Raw genomic sequence first — 14,996 nt, 5'->3', positions numbered from 1 at the left:
AGTGATGTTGCCTTAAATTGGAGAAAGGTCGGCCGCATAAGTCCAGTGGCAGATCCCTCCCGTAGGATCCTGTGACATCAATCAAGGCCTGCAGCTGTAAGTACTAAATTAACAGTCTTGGTACAGGGCTATCTAAGTGCTCTTCACTGGGTTCCCAGGACTGAAAAATTATTTTAGTAGATAAACTTACGTGTGCATGTAAAGGCAGATATAAATTATGAACATAAAAAGTGAAACGCATAGCTGCATTGTGACACTGTGGCTAGGTTGAAAGGTTTCTACTCTGCTGGGCTATTGAGCAAGGTACTTAAGCTGAAATTTGCTCCAAAGGTCGTGCAAAAAGACAATTTCCCCTCAGCGATTAACAAAATGTATCAATTCAAAATACAGTAGATCCTAATATAATACAATTAATAATAAAAGTACAATTTCTACATTTTTACCAAAGTGGAAATTTTCTTAAAATGAATTAGACTGTATGTGCATTTAACTAGCTAATATCTAGAAATACAAAGTTAATATGCTATATCTTTTCCACAGGACAATTTCACCATTTATTATCTAAAAACACTGACTCTGCAAAATATATAAATACATACATATGAACATAAATAAAAAGTACAGCTGCATTTCACTAATAAAGCCTAATATCATAAATTAACAAGTGTATGACTTAAGTAACAAAAGATATTTTACTATTTCATCGTTTGTACCATAATGGAAATCTTAAATCTAGTAAGATTGTGTGAGCGTTTAAAATCTACAAAAATCTACAAATGTTCTCAGATTAAATATGCTACAATATTTGCATGAGACAATGTCACAATCTAATACTTATATATACTCTTATGTTAAATATGCTATGATTATTTCTGTGAGAGAAAGCTACAATTTAATATCTAAAAATACTCTTATGTTGAATATACTTAGATTATTTCTGTGAGCAATGCCACACTCCTAAAGCTGGAACAGCTAAAGAGGTGTCTGCCAGGGGATGTCTACAGTTAGACTTTTGTTAAAAATTAAGACCTCTGTATTTGAATGCTGGCCTGAGCATTGTCTTTATAAAATCTACAAGTTCTTACAGCGTGTATCTTCTTTTTCTTCTTCCAGCTACTCCTGTTAGATGTTGCCACTGCAGATCACCTTTTTCCATATCTTCCTGTCCTCTGCATTTTGATCTGTTACACCCACCACCTGCATGTCCTCTGTAGGTGTTAATTCTGGTATTGCTTTATTTCTTCATATGCTGTATATTTTATTAAATGGTGACATTAAACTAGCCAAAACTAACCAAAGAGTACCTTTTGATAGACTGACACTCCTAATGCCACTGGGACAGCAACCAGTTCCTTTTTACCCTGAACTGCATAAAGGGTCTAGAAATATTTTGTATTGCAGTAAACTTCCTTTAAAAAATGATTACATCATCAAGTAGAATAAAAAATTACAGAAGCCGCTAAACTGACCCAAACTGCTACTTTAATACAGAATATTTTGAGACAACAGATTATGAAAACTAATGCTCTAAAATAAATGAAGTGATATTTTGATGTGGATTCTAAATGCTTTTAATATGTAGAACCCAAAATAAAGTCAAGTCAACTGTCCATTTCTACTCATTCATATAATAAACTTACTAATTCAGTTTTAGGATTATGTATACCAAGCAAAAGAGAACAAGGCAAAATCCTACCCCGTGACATTAAAAACAGTTACCATAGGATAATAAATGAAGCCAGTTTACTTTTGCAATAATTTTAGGATGCTCGATCCCACTTCAAAATAGATTGAAGACAAATAAAATATATAGGTGCCGGTCATAAAATTATAATATCATGACAAAGTTGATTTATTTCAGTAATTCCATTCAAAAAGTGAAACTTGTATATTAGATTCATTCATTACACACAGACTGATGTATTTCAAATGTTTATTTCTTTTAATTTTGATGATTATAACTGACAACTAATGAAAGTCCCAAATTCAGTATCTCAGAAAATTAGAATATCAATTAAGACCAATGCAGAAAAAGGATTTTTAGAAATGTTGGCTAACTGAAAGGTATGAACATGAAAAGTATGAGCATGTACAGCACTCAATATTTAGTTGGGGCTCCTTTGGCCTGGATTACTGCAGCAATGTGGCGTGGCATGGAGTCGATCAGTCTGTGGCACTGCTCAGGTGTTATGAGAGCCCATGTTGCTCTGATAGTGGCCTTCAGCTCTTCTGAATTGTTGGGTCTGGTGTATTGCATCTTCCTCTTCACAATACCCCATAGATTTTCTATGGGGTTAAGGTCAGGTGAGTTTGCTGGCCAATCAAGAACAGGGATACCATGGTCCTTAAACCAGGTACTGGTAGTTTTGGCACTTTGTGCAGGTGCCAGGTCCTGTTGGAAAATGAAATCTGCATCTCCATAAAGTTCGTCAGCAGCAGGAAGCATGAAGTGCTCTAAAACTTCCTGGTAGATGGCTGCGTTGACCTTGGACCTCAGAAAACACAATGGACCAACACCAGCAGATGACATGGCACCCCAAACCATCACTGACTGTGGAAACTTTACACTGGACCTCAAACAATGTGGATTCTGTGCCTCTCCTCTCTTCCTCCAGACTCTGGGACCTTGATTTCCAAAGGAAATGCAAAATTTACTTTCATCAGAGAACATAACTTTGGACCACACAGCAGCAGTCCAGTCGAGACGCTTTTGATGCTGTCTCTTGTTCAAGAGTGGCTTGACACAAGGAATGCGACAGCTGAAACCCATGTCTTGCATACATCTGTGCGTGGTGGTTCTTGAAGCACTGACTCCAGCTGCAGTCCACTCTTTGTGAATCTCCCCCACAGTTTTGAATGGGTTTTGTTTCACAATCCTCTCCAGGGTGCGGTTATCCCTATTGCTTGTACACTTTTTACTACCACATCTTGTCCTTCCCTTGCCTCTCTATTAATGTGCTTGGACACAGAGCTCTGTGAACAGCCAGCCTCTTTAGCAATGACCTTTTGTGTCTTGCCCTCCTTATGCAAGGTGTCAATGGTCGTCTTTTGGACAACTGTCAAGTCAGCAGTCTTCCCCATGATTGTGTAGCCTACAGAACTAGACTGAGAGACCATTTAAAGGCTTTTGCAGGTGTTTTGAGTTAATTAGCTGATTAGAGTGTGGCACCAGGTGTCTTCAATATTGAACCTTTTCACAATATTCTAATTTTCCGAGATACTGAATTTGGGACTTTCATTAGTTGTCAGTTATAATCATCAAAATTAAAAGAAATAAACATTTGAAATACATCAGTCTGTGTGTAATGAATAAATCTAATATACAAGTTTCACTTTTTGAATGGAATTACTGAAATAAATCAACTTTGTCGTGATATTCTAATTTTATGACCGGCACCTGTACACTCTTCATCTCAAATATGGATTACTTGCCATGCTTTCAACTTTTAAAACAGAGCATTCACTAAGACAAACCCTTAACAAACTGCCTAAAGATGCAGTGTTCTAGGCTTGTTAAGGATATGAAGATCTGACTCTTCCCTTTTCTTACTTACTAGATGTTTTATAGCTCTGACTCAATTTGTACTTCTCTTTATAGAAAAATGCTTCACCATTTTAAAGGTTAAATTATTTGCCACGCACAATACTATCATTAAAATTAGCCACAGATACAAACAGAACTTAAGATACCTCTAAATAGGCATGCCCCTTTAAAGAGCTACTCACTTAAAAAAAACAATTTCTGCACTGAACAGACTCATATACATCTAGATATGGAATGGTCAGGATTACGGTAATTTAAGACAACTATTCATTTATGAATCAGCAAGAATCCGCTCATCTACTCTATAAGCATGTTTTTGCTTTCTTTTCGGTTTAGTTTACTGTGTAACTAAGAAGGAAATTTAACTTTTTACCATGTCATGCCATTCTGAAACTTGCTTAATCCAATTAAGAGTTGGGGTGGGGGGATGCATTCAGACCTCAGTTTTATCATTTTACACCTTCCTGCAGAATAGCTAACTGAAACTGCACGTGGCAGAAGGAATGTTTTGTCAATTGATTAGAAATAGGCTTTGTGTTGGAACTGTAATGTACAAGGACATTAATTTAATGCTTACCACTGAATCATTATGTGTTCCTTGCTTAGTTACTTCATCTGTCTAAACTCCATCCATCCATTCATTTTCAAATACATTCATGAGGAGCTGATGCCTGCCTTGACAGCACTGGGCACAAGGTGGAACTCATGCCTGAATGGATGCCTTCACCTACAGAGGGCTGGTTTAGAGCTGCCAATTAACCTAACACATGCATGTCTGAAATCCAGGAGACAGAATGTACAGTCACTGCACAGCATGAGATTCAAACTCATCACTTTAGAGCTGTGTGACAGCAGTGCTAGCCACTGTGACATCATGCCCAGAATCACAATGTCAATTCTGTATAGCAACTTTGCTATATGAAAGGTAGTAGGCATAAACATGTTATCTAAAAAATGAAATAACATTCTGAATGATTTCCTGAAGTCCACAACTAAAATAAAAATGTCAAAAGTCTTTGGATCTTGATGGTCCTCAAATTATGTATGGATGAACCTTAATAAGATACAACAAAACTTATGACAGTTATTATCATCACTAGCATCAACATTTTCATTCTGGTTTTCCAGGTAAGGTTGAGCAGGCTACCAAATTCTCAGCAACTTCTTCCAACCCCTGGGAAAATATCAAATGCTCCCAGGCCATTTTTTGAGATATAATCCTTCCAGTGTGTCCAGAGTATGCCCGTTTGTCTTCTCTCAGTGGGAAGTGCCTTAAATACACCAACTAGAAAGCATCAAGGGGGCATTTAAACTAAATGCACAAGACATTTGTGCTGACTCCCTCAATCTACATAAGCTGTGGGCCTACTCCAATGCCCTGACCCTATCATAGACAACAAGTCCATGTGGTAAGCTTGTTTTGGCTGTTTGTATTTACAATCTCCTCTATTCAGTCACAATCTAGATCTTGTGATCACGGGTGAGGACGTAGATGTTGACTGATCATTAAATTAAGCTTATGTTTCACCACCACAGTTCAGTATAATACTGCGGTGGGTTGGCCCCCTGCCCAGGATTGGTTCCTGCCTTGTGCCCTGTGTTGGCTGGGATTGGCTCCAGCAGACCCCCGTGACCCTGTGTTCGGATTCAGCGGGTTGGAAAATGGATGGATGGATGAGTTCAGTATAATATTTATAAAATGGCCACTGTTGCCCCAAGTCTCTGGCCAGTCTCACTATCATCTCTAATTACATTACTTAGAGATTAAGGATATCATAAAACATTGATAAATCATCAATTTGCACTTTGTTTTATCAATAAAGTCTACAGCTTTAATTAGTAAAATTAGATTAACATTAGTACATTTTAATTACCTTTTTTCATTCAACTTATTACTCATTTATAGAACTGGTATTTAGTCCCTAGGCCAACACCAAAGTTCCCTCTGACTGGCACATAATACTTTAAAGGGTAATAGGAGAGCTTGAATTGTTAAAAGTTGTTATGAAAACTGTTCCCTGTAATTCCTAGTGGTATAGTCTGACATCTTCAAATGTAACAAGATTCAAAAACTGCACTCATTCAAATCTCCAATTATAAATTGTAGAGTCGTAAAGTGTGAGGCCAGCTACCAAATGTGTGACAGATTTCATCATTTTAGAAATGGGACTACTTAGCACAGTGTACAGTCCTTCAAAAACTTTGTATTAGAATTCAAGCCAGAATATAAGATGCCCTGTTGCTCTCACATGACTAACGTTGTCTTGCAAAATACACATCTGGAATTTTTACATTATATGGTAGATTGCATCTGGAGATTCAAAGAAGTGCATCGTCCAGGTTCTGAACAATTCATTTTACCCTTATACAAGGACTGTCACTTTTCTTTCTCCAAAGTTAATACCAAACGTAGATGTTTAAACACTTCTCTTTTCTTACCACCTATTCTTGTACATAAATTCATAAATGTTTACACTTTGTGAACACAATTAGGATTCTGTGAACCTAAAGAATATCCCTGTAGTACTGTCAACAAGTTGGAGTCAACCCTACATGGTATACCAATAAATTACAGGTCACAGTCACTCACTAATCCATAATCATTAATTTAACATGATCAATCTGCCTAGCAGAAATGTCTTTGTAGGTAGATAAAGCACACAAACATGAAGAGAATGTGCTACCTTCATATAGTCAGTGGCCATTCAAGAATCAGTATCCACATGAGGAAGCAACATTAATATGTCTGTATGTTAAAGTAAACTTTTACTTTTTTTACATTTAAAAACCTGTTTATGTAGTAATATACAAATATTTATATGTTGCTTTTTGTAGATAGCATGTGACAGGGTTGCAAAATGTTGGTGTAGAAGATAATAATGCAGATATCAGCAATGGAAATGTGTTAGATAAAGTAAGAAAGTTCTCACACTTATGTTAATTATTTATTGCAGGGGGAGATGTGGGCACAGCAACAGTGAGATTTTCCCTCATTCTGACTTCTAAAGCATTTATCTGTCATTGAAGGGAAAGGTTATGAAAGCTAGGTGAGGAGTAGTACAGTATGCTCTATGGGAGTAAGACATGGCTGACAAAAGACGAACATGAAACAAAACTGGAAAGAACCGAGATAAGAATGATCAAATTGATGTTCTGAATGTCACAGAGTGACATGCTGATAAGAGAAACACTTAGTTTAGAGGTGATAAGTGTTGTGCTGAGGAGAAACAGACTAAAGTGGTTTGGGTAGAGGAAGTGTGAAATAAGAGGTGACATGGAGGTGTAGGGAATCACGCTCAGAGGGAGGCCAAAAGACGTAACTGGAAATGATGGGCAAAGTGAAAAGAATGACTCTCAACGCAAGGAGGCTCATGAATGTGGAAAGTGTAAGGAAATGATCGGAAAGCAACATAAAAACATGGGTGAACCCAGAAAAAATCCTCAAAGCTGATAATGGTATTAAAATGGTTCACAGAGTTTAGGATTCAGATCTTCCTTTTTTTACTAACAAACCTGTTCAGCAATCAGAAGGAATACACTGAAATGTGTTCTACGAAATACTACATTATATTAAACCAGCCAACGGCGCATAATTATCAACGTGAACAGTCAACATGGCTCACAGCTGCATGTGGACTGTAGCACAGACCAAAGCGAGTGAGGATGTGTTTGGTGACGTGTTGGGGGCGGGCACATGAGCAAGCAGTGCGCATGCCTCGAGTGTGAGGGTGGACATGGGAGGAGGGTGAGAGTTGGTGGGCGGGGCTCTGTCGTGCGTACCCCATGGTCAGGCGACTTGGTCAATTATATATACAGTGGAAAATTGGTTTACGACCAGAGTTTTGGAACGAATTATGGTCGTGAACCGAAGTAATTTCCCCCATAGGATTCTATGTAAATACAATTAATCCATTCCAAACCGTACGAACTGTAAGTTTTTAAGCACAAATATAGTTAATGATACCATAGAATGCACAGCGTAATAGTAAATTAAGTATAAAAACATTGAATAACACTGAGAAAACCTTGAACAACAGAAAAAACTAACACTGAGAGTTTGCGCTATAGCGCTACAAACCGCTCGCTAAAAACACTTTTTTTTTAATGAGTTTTAAGCACAGGGAAAAAAATGAATATTTGAAAAATCCATAATTTAATAAACAACCAAGAAAAGTAACATTGCAACAATGCATGCGTGCACCTGTGTGTGTGTGTGTGTCTCTCTCAAGCGCCTGTGTGTGTGTGTGTCTCTCTCTCTCTCTCGTGCACCTGTGTGTGTGCTTCTCTCTCTTGCGCACCTGTATGCGTGTGTGTGTGTGTGTCTCTCGCGCGCCTGTGTGTGTGTTTGTGTCTCTCTCGTGTGTGTGTCTGTCTGTCTGTCTGTCTCTCTCTCTCGTGTGCGTGTATGTGTCTCTGTGTGTGCGTGGTGCGCGCGCGCCTATGTGTGCGTCTCTCTCTCTCTCTCTGTCTCATGAGCGTCTCTCTCTCTGTCTCTTTCGTGTCTCTCTCTCTCTCTCTCTTGAGCGTTCCTGTGTGCACGTCTCTCTCTCTCTCACGCGCATGCGCACGCCTGTGTGTTTGTCTCTCTCATGTGGACTGTAGCACAAACGAAAGCGACTGAGGCTGTGTTTGGCGAGTTATTGCGTGCAGGCACATGATCAGGCAGTGCACATGCCTCGAGAGCGACGGTAGACGCAAGAGGAGGGTTACAGTTGGCGGGTGGGGCTTGTCGTGCGTATCCCATGATGCGGGAGGAGGGTTAGAGTTGGCGGGCAGGGCTCTGTCGAGCGTATCCCATGGTCTTAGAGTTGGCGGGCAGGGCTCTGTGAGTTGGTGGGCGTGGCTCTCTGGCTTGCTTGCGCTCACTGTCTTGCGTGCCCTTAGTGAATTATATATATAGATAATAACTTAACCTTTTATTATTATTGTGCTGCGTTGTGTATAAATATCTGTGCAGTGCTGTGAGACATTTTACTGTGATGGACATTTGTGAAAGAGCATTAAAATATGATTTTTTACTAATAGTCAAGATAGTGCAAGACACTAGGCATCATTCGCTTGACAGACTTTAATTGTTATTTGCAGCTGTTATTGAAATTTAAACTTTTTCCCTAGTGTTAAACCAAGGACTGTGTACATACAGATAAACCCTTGCAAGGACTATCATAAAGGTGATTGATATGACTCACTGAAAAACAAGGCATGTATGAAACAGATAATGCACCGATAAACAAGAACTGTCAATTGTAATTATTATGTCATTATAAAGTATCCGGTTTATTTTAATTTGGAGAATAACTAATCTGCATATTCATTATTCTGATGGGATAATATTCAGGTATCACCAATCTGATTTCTGAGTTAAACAGAAAGAACATCATGTTTTCTTCTCTACAAATTATAAAAAGCATTCAAATATCTTTTACTCATATAAGCTACGGTTAATTAATGGATGGAGGAGCAGATGGTTAGACTTGAATACACAGCAGCTAAAGATATCTTTGTATGTGCACAGTTAAATATGTGAGGCTACTTGAGTTCAGTTTACAAATTCAATGGAAAGAAGTTCCTCTTCTTTACTAATTCCTGAAAACTGACATTTTCATCCTTAATTTTCAATACTTTTTTTTTGGTGTTATGCTTGACAAGATCACCAATTGCCTGACTCACTATGAGTTTCAATGACTGGGTGGCCCCTGCTTGTTGCATTACATGTTTATGATGAAAATTGTGTGATTACTTCTATTTACCCATTCATTTTGTAACCTGCTTTCCCAGTTAAGGTTATAGGGAACCAGTGTGGGAAGTCATCCCATCGAAAAGTACATACACATACACCCACATTTACTCATACCTATGTGGTCAAATTAGAGTCACCAGTTAACCTTACTACTGCAAATTGTTGTGGCAACTACTTTGAAAAATTGCTCACTGCAAAAGGTGCAAGGTGTATTTATGGTGGTTGTATTCTTGGGAGTTGAAAGATTCAGAGACTGGGCAATATGGCAAACCTCCTCACTGGCATCAACATATACCCTTCCTGTGAGTGGTTTACTTCTTTATCCAACACCATAGGGAGATTAAGCCCTTTCTGACAGCAATATAAGGGTGTAAGATAGCCAGAATACCTCTCCTTCATATTAAAAATGCCTGGATTTCCAGATAGATTAGAAGTGGTGTTTTGGTATATCAACTTCAATATATTGTGCAGTACCATTAATAATGGCAAGCAGTGACCTATACTTGGTCATTTTGGCACGTTATCAGTTTTTCCTCATTCCTTAATGAAATATAGCAATGGCACTATGTTTTCAAACCTCCTGTAAGAAAAGCTATGTGCCATATGTTATGACCTGGGTAATGCAAACTTTGTTTCAAATACCTAAAAAACTGTCCATCTCTCATTTTGCATCACACAATGTTTGACCAAAAAGAGGAAACCACTCAGTCCTTGGGTGCATTTGGTTTTTGCTTCTGCCCAAAAAAGGCCAGTTTTTCCTCACTGAAAGACAATTTTCTTGTTGGAATGGGCCTTAACTTAATTTCTTTTGAAAAATACAACAAAATAACATAACATTATCAACCCCACTTAAATGCAATTGAGGGTCATGGAGGTCCAGGGCTGTGGAATCGCAGTCGGAGACAATTTTGGGTATCTGGAGTCAGAGTTGGCAAAAATGTATCGACTCTGACTCCTAATAAATTTAAATTGTAATGAAAAAAATACAGTAAGTTCAAATGTCTCATTTCACAAGCAATAATCATAATTAAGTACTTCTCTGATGCAAAAATAAAGCCCAGTACATAGTTGTGTTGCTACTAGTGTGAAGTTCAGCTGAGCTATCATACAAACTAACATTCACACATTGTAATCTGGATTATGGTACATTACGAAAAGTGTTTTCATTTTATTTCAGATATAATGTGTTAAACAAGTTCATTTGAGTGTAAACAAGTGTAATGATGTAGGTGGAGGTGTGTGCTATGGCCTGATGTGTGTTCAGGGGTTCTCTCTGCACTCTCCACATATGATCCCACCCAGCGCTGAACTTCAGCATAACTTTGCACCCCACCTGTTCTAGAAGATTTTGAAATTGAAAAGGAACAGATTCTATGTATGGTGGAAGATAATGCTTCTAATATGTTAAGCACAATTGAGAATATGAATAAAGTAGATGACAGATATTAGAGGAAGACAGTTCTGCAAGTATTGAAGAAAGTGAAACTGAAGAGAATAGTGAAATTTTGGATAACATTGCTGAAGAAGCATCTAAGCTTACTACTATTCAACATATGCATTACGCTGTTCATACTCTGCAACTTGCAATAAGAGTTGGATTAAAAGATCGTCATGCAGCTACTCTAACTGGCAAATTGAGGCAAATAACTGATGCAGCCAGGGCTCCTAAAACAGATGCCACTTTGAAAAGACGTGCAGGAAAAGGAGCCATTTTGGATCAAACAACACTCTGAGGCAGCACTTATTTGATGGTAAACTGTTTGCTTGAACTAAAAGACTTCCTTGAAGAACTGGGCAATGAAAATGTTTTATTAACTGAAAGCCAGTGGGCACAAGTAAAAGAACTGGAAAGTCTACTTTCTTACCCCTTTACTGTCACCAAGAGGTTGCAATATGAAAATTTAACACCCGGTAAATTTTTCTTGGAATGGAAGAGCTTGATATATTGCCTAAACAAAAGTGGAGGGTTAATAGCTGATGGCATCGTATCTTCAATGAAGAAAAGTGAGAGTCTCTTACTGGATAATCAAATCTTGTTAGCTGCTATTTATGTTGATCCAATGAGCCAAATTTTGTTGAGCAGTGACCAGATTGCTAATGGAAAAAAGGCACTCTATGATGTAGCAGTTCACATGAAGGGATTACTACTACCTGAAACACCACCACTGGATGAAGCTATAAGCACTGGTAACTCAGGATCATCCTCTTCAAACAAATGAAGAATTAGACTTTGATTCCTACTTGGACAAAATGGAAGTTCAAAAGCAAACCGACATCACCTATGCGTGAAACATAAACGACCAGTAAATGTCCAAATAAAGAGATTCCAGCAGGAGTTTTTTTAAAGAATTAAAAGTAGTTGAAATGTATGATCACTCATCGAAACTGACTGTAGAAGAAGCCATCCTTGTTAATCCAGAGATTATTAGTGATGTGGCTAGAACAGTAACAGCTATGCCACCCACCCAAGTCAGTGATAAAAGACTATTTTCAGCTCTAAAAATAATCAAGTCAGATTTAAGAGCTTCTATGAAAGTGGATCTGGCAGAAGCAATTCTGTTTCTTAGAACATTGCATTAAGTTAATTTTGGATTACATTTAACAGCTATTCTACTATACAACTGTATTCCAAGTTTAATAAATAAACTGTTTTTGTTCATGTAGTTAACTTTGTTTTTGTTTTAAAACTACCAAAGAATGTGGTTTATATTTTTTGAAATGGTAAAGATCCTGTTCCATATTTTTATGCATGCTACAACTTTATAGCCACTTGATAAACACAATAAAAACAATATTTTTTTTTTCATTTTTTTGTTTAACCAGCCAATACGGTAGTCAGCTTCCTAGCCAGTAGTTCTGTGGTTAAAAAAACGTGTATGTTGCCTTCCTTCACTCAACATGGAAAATACATTAGCATATTAAATACAGAGGAGTCGGAGTCGAAGAATTTATTTACCAACTCCACAGCCCTATGGAGCTCACAGCCTATCTTGGTAGCACTGGATACCCAAATCAACCCTGGATGGGCCAGCATTTCACTGAAATGAAGACTACAATGCTTTTCGTTAAATATTATGACTTGATGACTCCAGATTAATAATTTTATATTACTAACCTAGTGCATCTCAAATAAATGTCAAGGGTATTAATAAATATGATCCATCAGAATTCTGTTAGTCACAAAGTTAACTGCATAAAGTTAATGACATACAGTAAGTGAAAATTATGTCTACTGAGAATAGATGGCAGAACACACTTCTTTAAGCAAAGGGTCATGACAATTTGGAACAGACTATTGTGTTATGTGGTTGAAGTGGAAATCCTGACAGCTTTTTTTAATGTAACAACTAAGCTATTAGCTTTCCAATTAAGCTTGACTGGATAAATCATCTTCTCTTGTTTTACAAGTGTTTCACGTTGTCTTTATTACCTCATCTGGCAAATATTAATACACACCTACATTCACTCACACGTTCACTATAGCTGGCAGCCGAGTCTTTGAACTGCATAAGAAAACCAATGTGTCCTAAGAAAACAACCCTGAACAATGGGAGAAGACATAAACTCTACATGGACAACTGTATATATGTAGGCATTCTTATACCCGTATTGTAAGAAAAGTACTGTTTAAGCAGAGATAAAAAAAAATCAAGTGTTGTGGGGACAAAGCAGGAACCAGAACTTGACAGGAAACATTTAATTTGAGACATCACTCATGATAAATTGGCAATTACAAATTGCTAAGTGTAGCCTCTGCTCCGATAGGCTGGCAAACTGTCCAGGATTGCTCCTCATCTTGGGTGCTGTACAGCAGGGGCATCTTAACTTATGGGCACTGGCTGGGGGCCCCAGAAGCATAAGGACCCACAATGTTTCTGATGCCTATATATGTTTCTGTTTTGCTATCAAAAATAGGAACCCAGCGCTCTACTTTGCCCAGGGGCCTATGATGCTGGTAAGACAGCCCTGCTGTACTGCCAAGATAGGCATCAGCTTCCTGAAACACGATTATTATTAATCTAACCTTTAAGTCTTATTGACATGAGTGGAAACCAGTGTTTAAATACTGGCAGTGTCTGACTGTGGCAGGCACTTAACATTTTTCTGGGGGACATGAAGCACAGCTGCAAAGATAATTACACCACCATTCTGTGTACTAAAATTTTATTCAGTTTAATTGGATTGAAACAGCGTCAAGATGTTGTACTGTATTACTCTATGTGGCGCGATTCCCGTTAAAACGATCAGAGCGCTGAACACAATAACAAACTAACATCTATTTTCTAAACCTACACTTTTCACTGCATGGTCGCCTTTTTTCCAAATTTAAACTCAGGGAATAGCCTTGGCTGGGACACCAGTTCTTCGCGGAGCACACCCTAGCTGGCTCACCTTCCTTTGGCCAATTAATTAACGTCTTGGTAATGAGACGAACGAACCCAGCATCCGGATGAAACCTACTCTCACGCACGGTGACTGCTGAAAAGGAAACAACCAGCACGCTGAAACTTAGTGCGTTTGTGACGTGGAGGCAACACGATCACGGCTCCTGCTTTCGTACACATACACACACACATACACACCTGGTTACTGACTGACAACGCCCTCCCTGCACCTTGGCCACAGGCGCTCACGCACCTATCCCCCACTGTAATCTTAAGGTCACGGTGCACGCGAGATGTCCCGTGTGCACCTTCTGCCACGCGTTTATTAAATACAGCGATCTTCCGATGAATCATCGGGAAAAGTAGTATCGTTTATACGTAACTTAAATAATTTTGTAGGGTTTTTGTAACATTTTACTCGCAGCAGTACACCTTCACCAATTTGACACGTTAAACTGTGCAGATGAGGACCAAGGACGTAGCGCCCTCCTCCTCTTCCTGCACCGAGTACAGCAGGCAGCACTAACTCGTGTGAACGGAGCTGCAGTTTATACGCGCCTTCGCTTCTCTTCGTTTCATCCGAGAGAGTGTCTTCTGGTGTTATCACCAAAGCAGTTAAAAAGTGCCATTAACATCGTTCTTACCTTGCCGAACTTCTGGTACTGAGCAAAGAGCAGACCCTCTTTGACGGGTTTGTCCATGTCTGTGTGACAATACTATACAGTACTGAGGAGCAGAGCAGAAACTTTGCCGTCTTTCTCGCTCTGTCTCTCTCTCTCTCTCTCTCTTGCTCGCTCTCAGCGTTTCTGCTTTTCAGATTACAGTACTTCCTTAAACTCGAACTTCCGTTGAGCAGCGGAGCGAGCGCAATTCTTATCTGCGCACAAACGCAAAGTGTCCGTTATACAGTTTCGATTCTAGAATAACCATAACTTTCCCCGACACACTTAATGCAGTTCACGGGCAACGGGCGCAAGTCAGGAAGCATCCCTATAAATGGGTACCCAAAGGGGCCACTCAGGATCAAATAAGGGTTGTCATTTAGCCTAAACACCACGTCTTTGGGAATGTAGGAGGCAAACTGAAGCAGATCCAGGAAGAACATGCAAAGTCCACAAACTAAAAAAAAGTTTAGCTGTAGGATTCAAACCCAGGATATTTCTTCCATAAGCCAGTAATGCTAACTGCTGTGCCACTGTGTTGACCAATTTTCATCTCATTCATTCTTTATGTTACACTAATATACACTCACCAGCCATTTTATTAGGTACACCTTGCTAGTACTTGGTTGGAGCCCTTTTTGCCTTCAGAATAGCTGCAATTCATT

The 14,996-nt window shown here is 38.7% G+C and overlaps 1 protein-coding gene across 1 annotated transcript in view; it reads right to left on the bottom strand.

The window, feature by feature from the left end:
- dok1b (docking protein 1b) overlaps positions 1-14,466 on the bottom strand; it is a 96,577-nt gene extending 82,111 nt beyond the window's left edge. Inside the window, exon 1 of the mRNA XM_039751894.1 lies at positions 14,314-14,466. Coding sequence (XP_039607828.1) covers positions 14,314-14,370 — 57 coding nt within the window. The 5' untranslated portion in view covers positions 14,371-14,466. The remainder of the gene's footprint in view (positions 1-14,313) is intronic.
- Positions 14,467-14,996: the final 530 nt, after the last annotated feature.

Source organism: Polypterus senegalus, chromosome 4 (assembly GCF_016835505.1).
Source record: "Polypterus senegalus isolate Bchr_013 chromosome 4, ASM1683550v1, whole genome shotgun sequence".
Taxonomy (NCBI): Eukaryota; Metazoa; Chordata; class Cladistia; order Polypteriformes; family Polypteridae; genus Polypterus; species Polypterus senegalus.
This window is presented reverse-complemented; position numbering and strand designations above follow the sequence as displayed.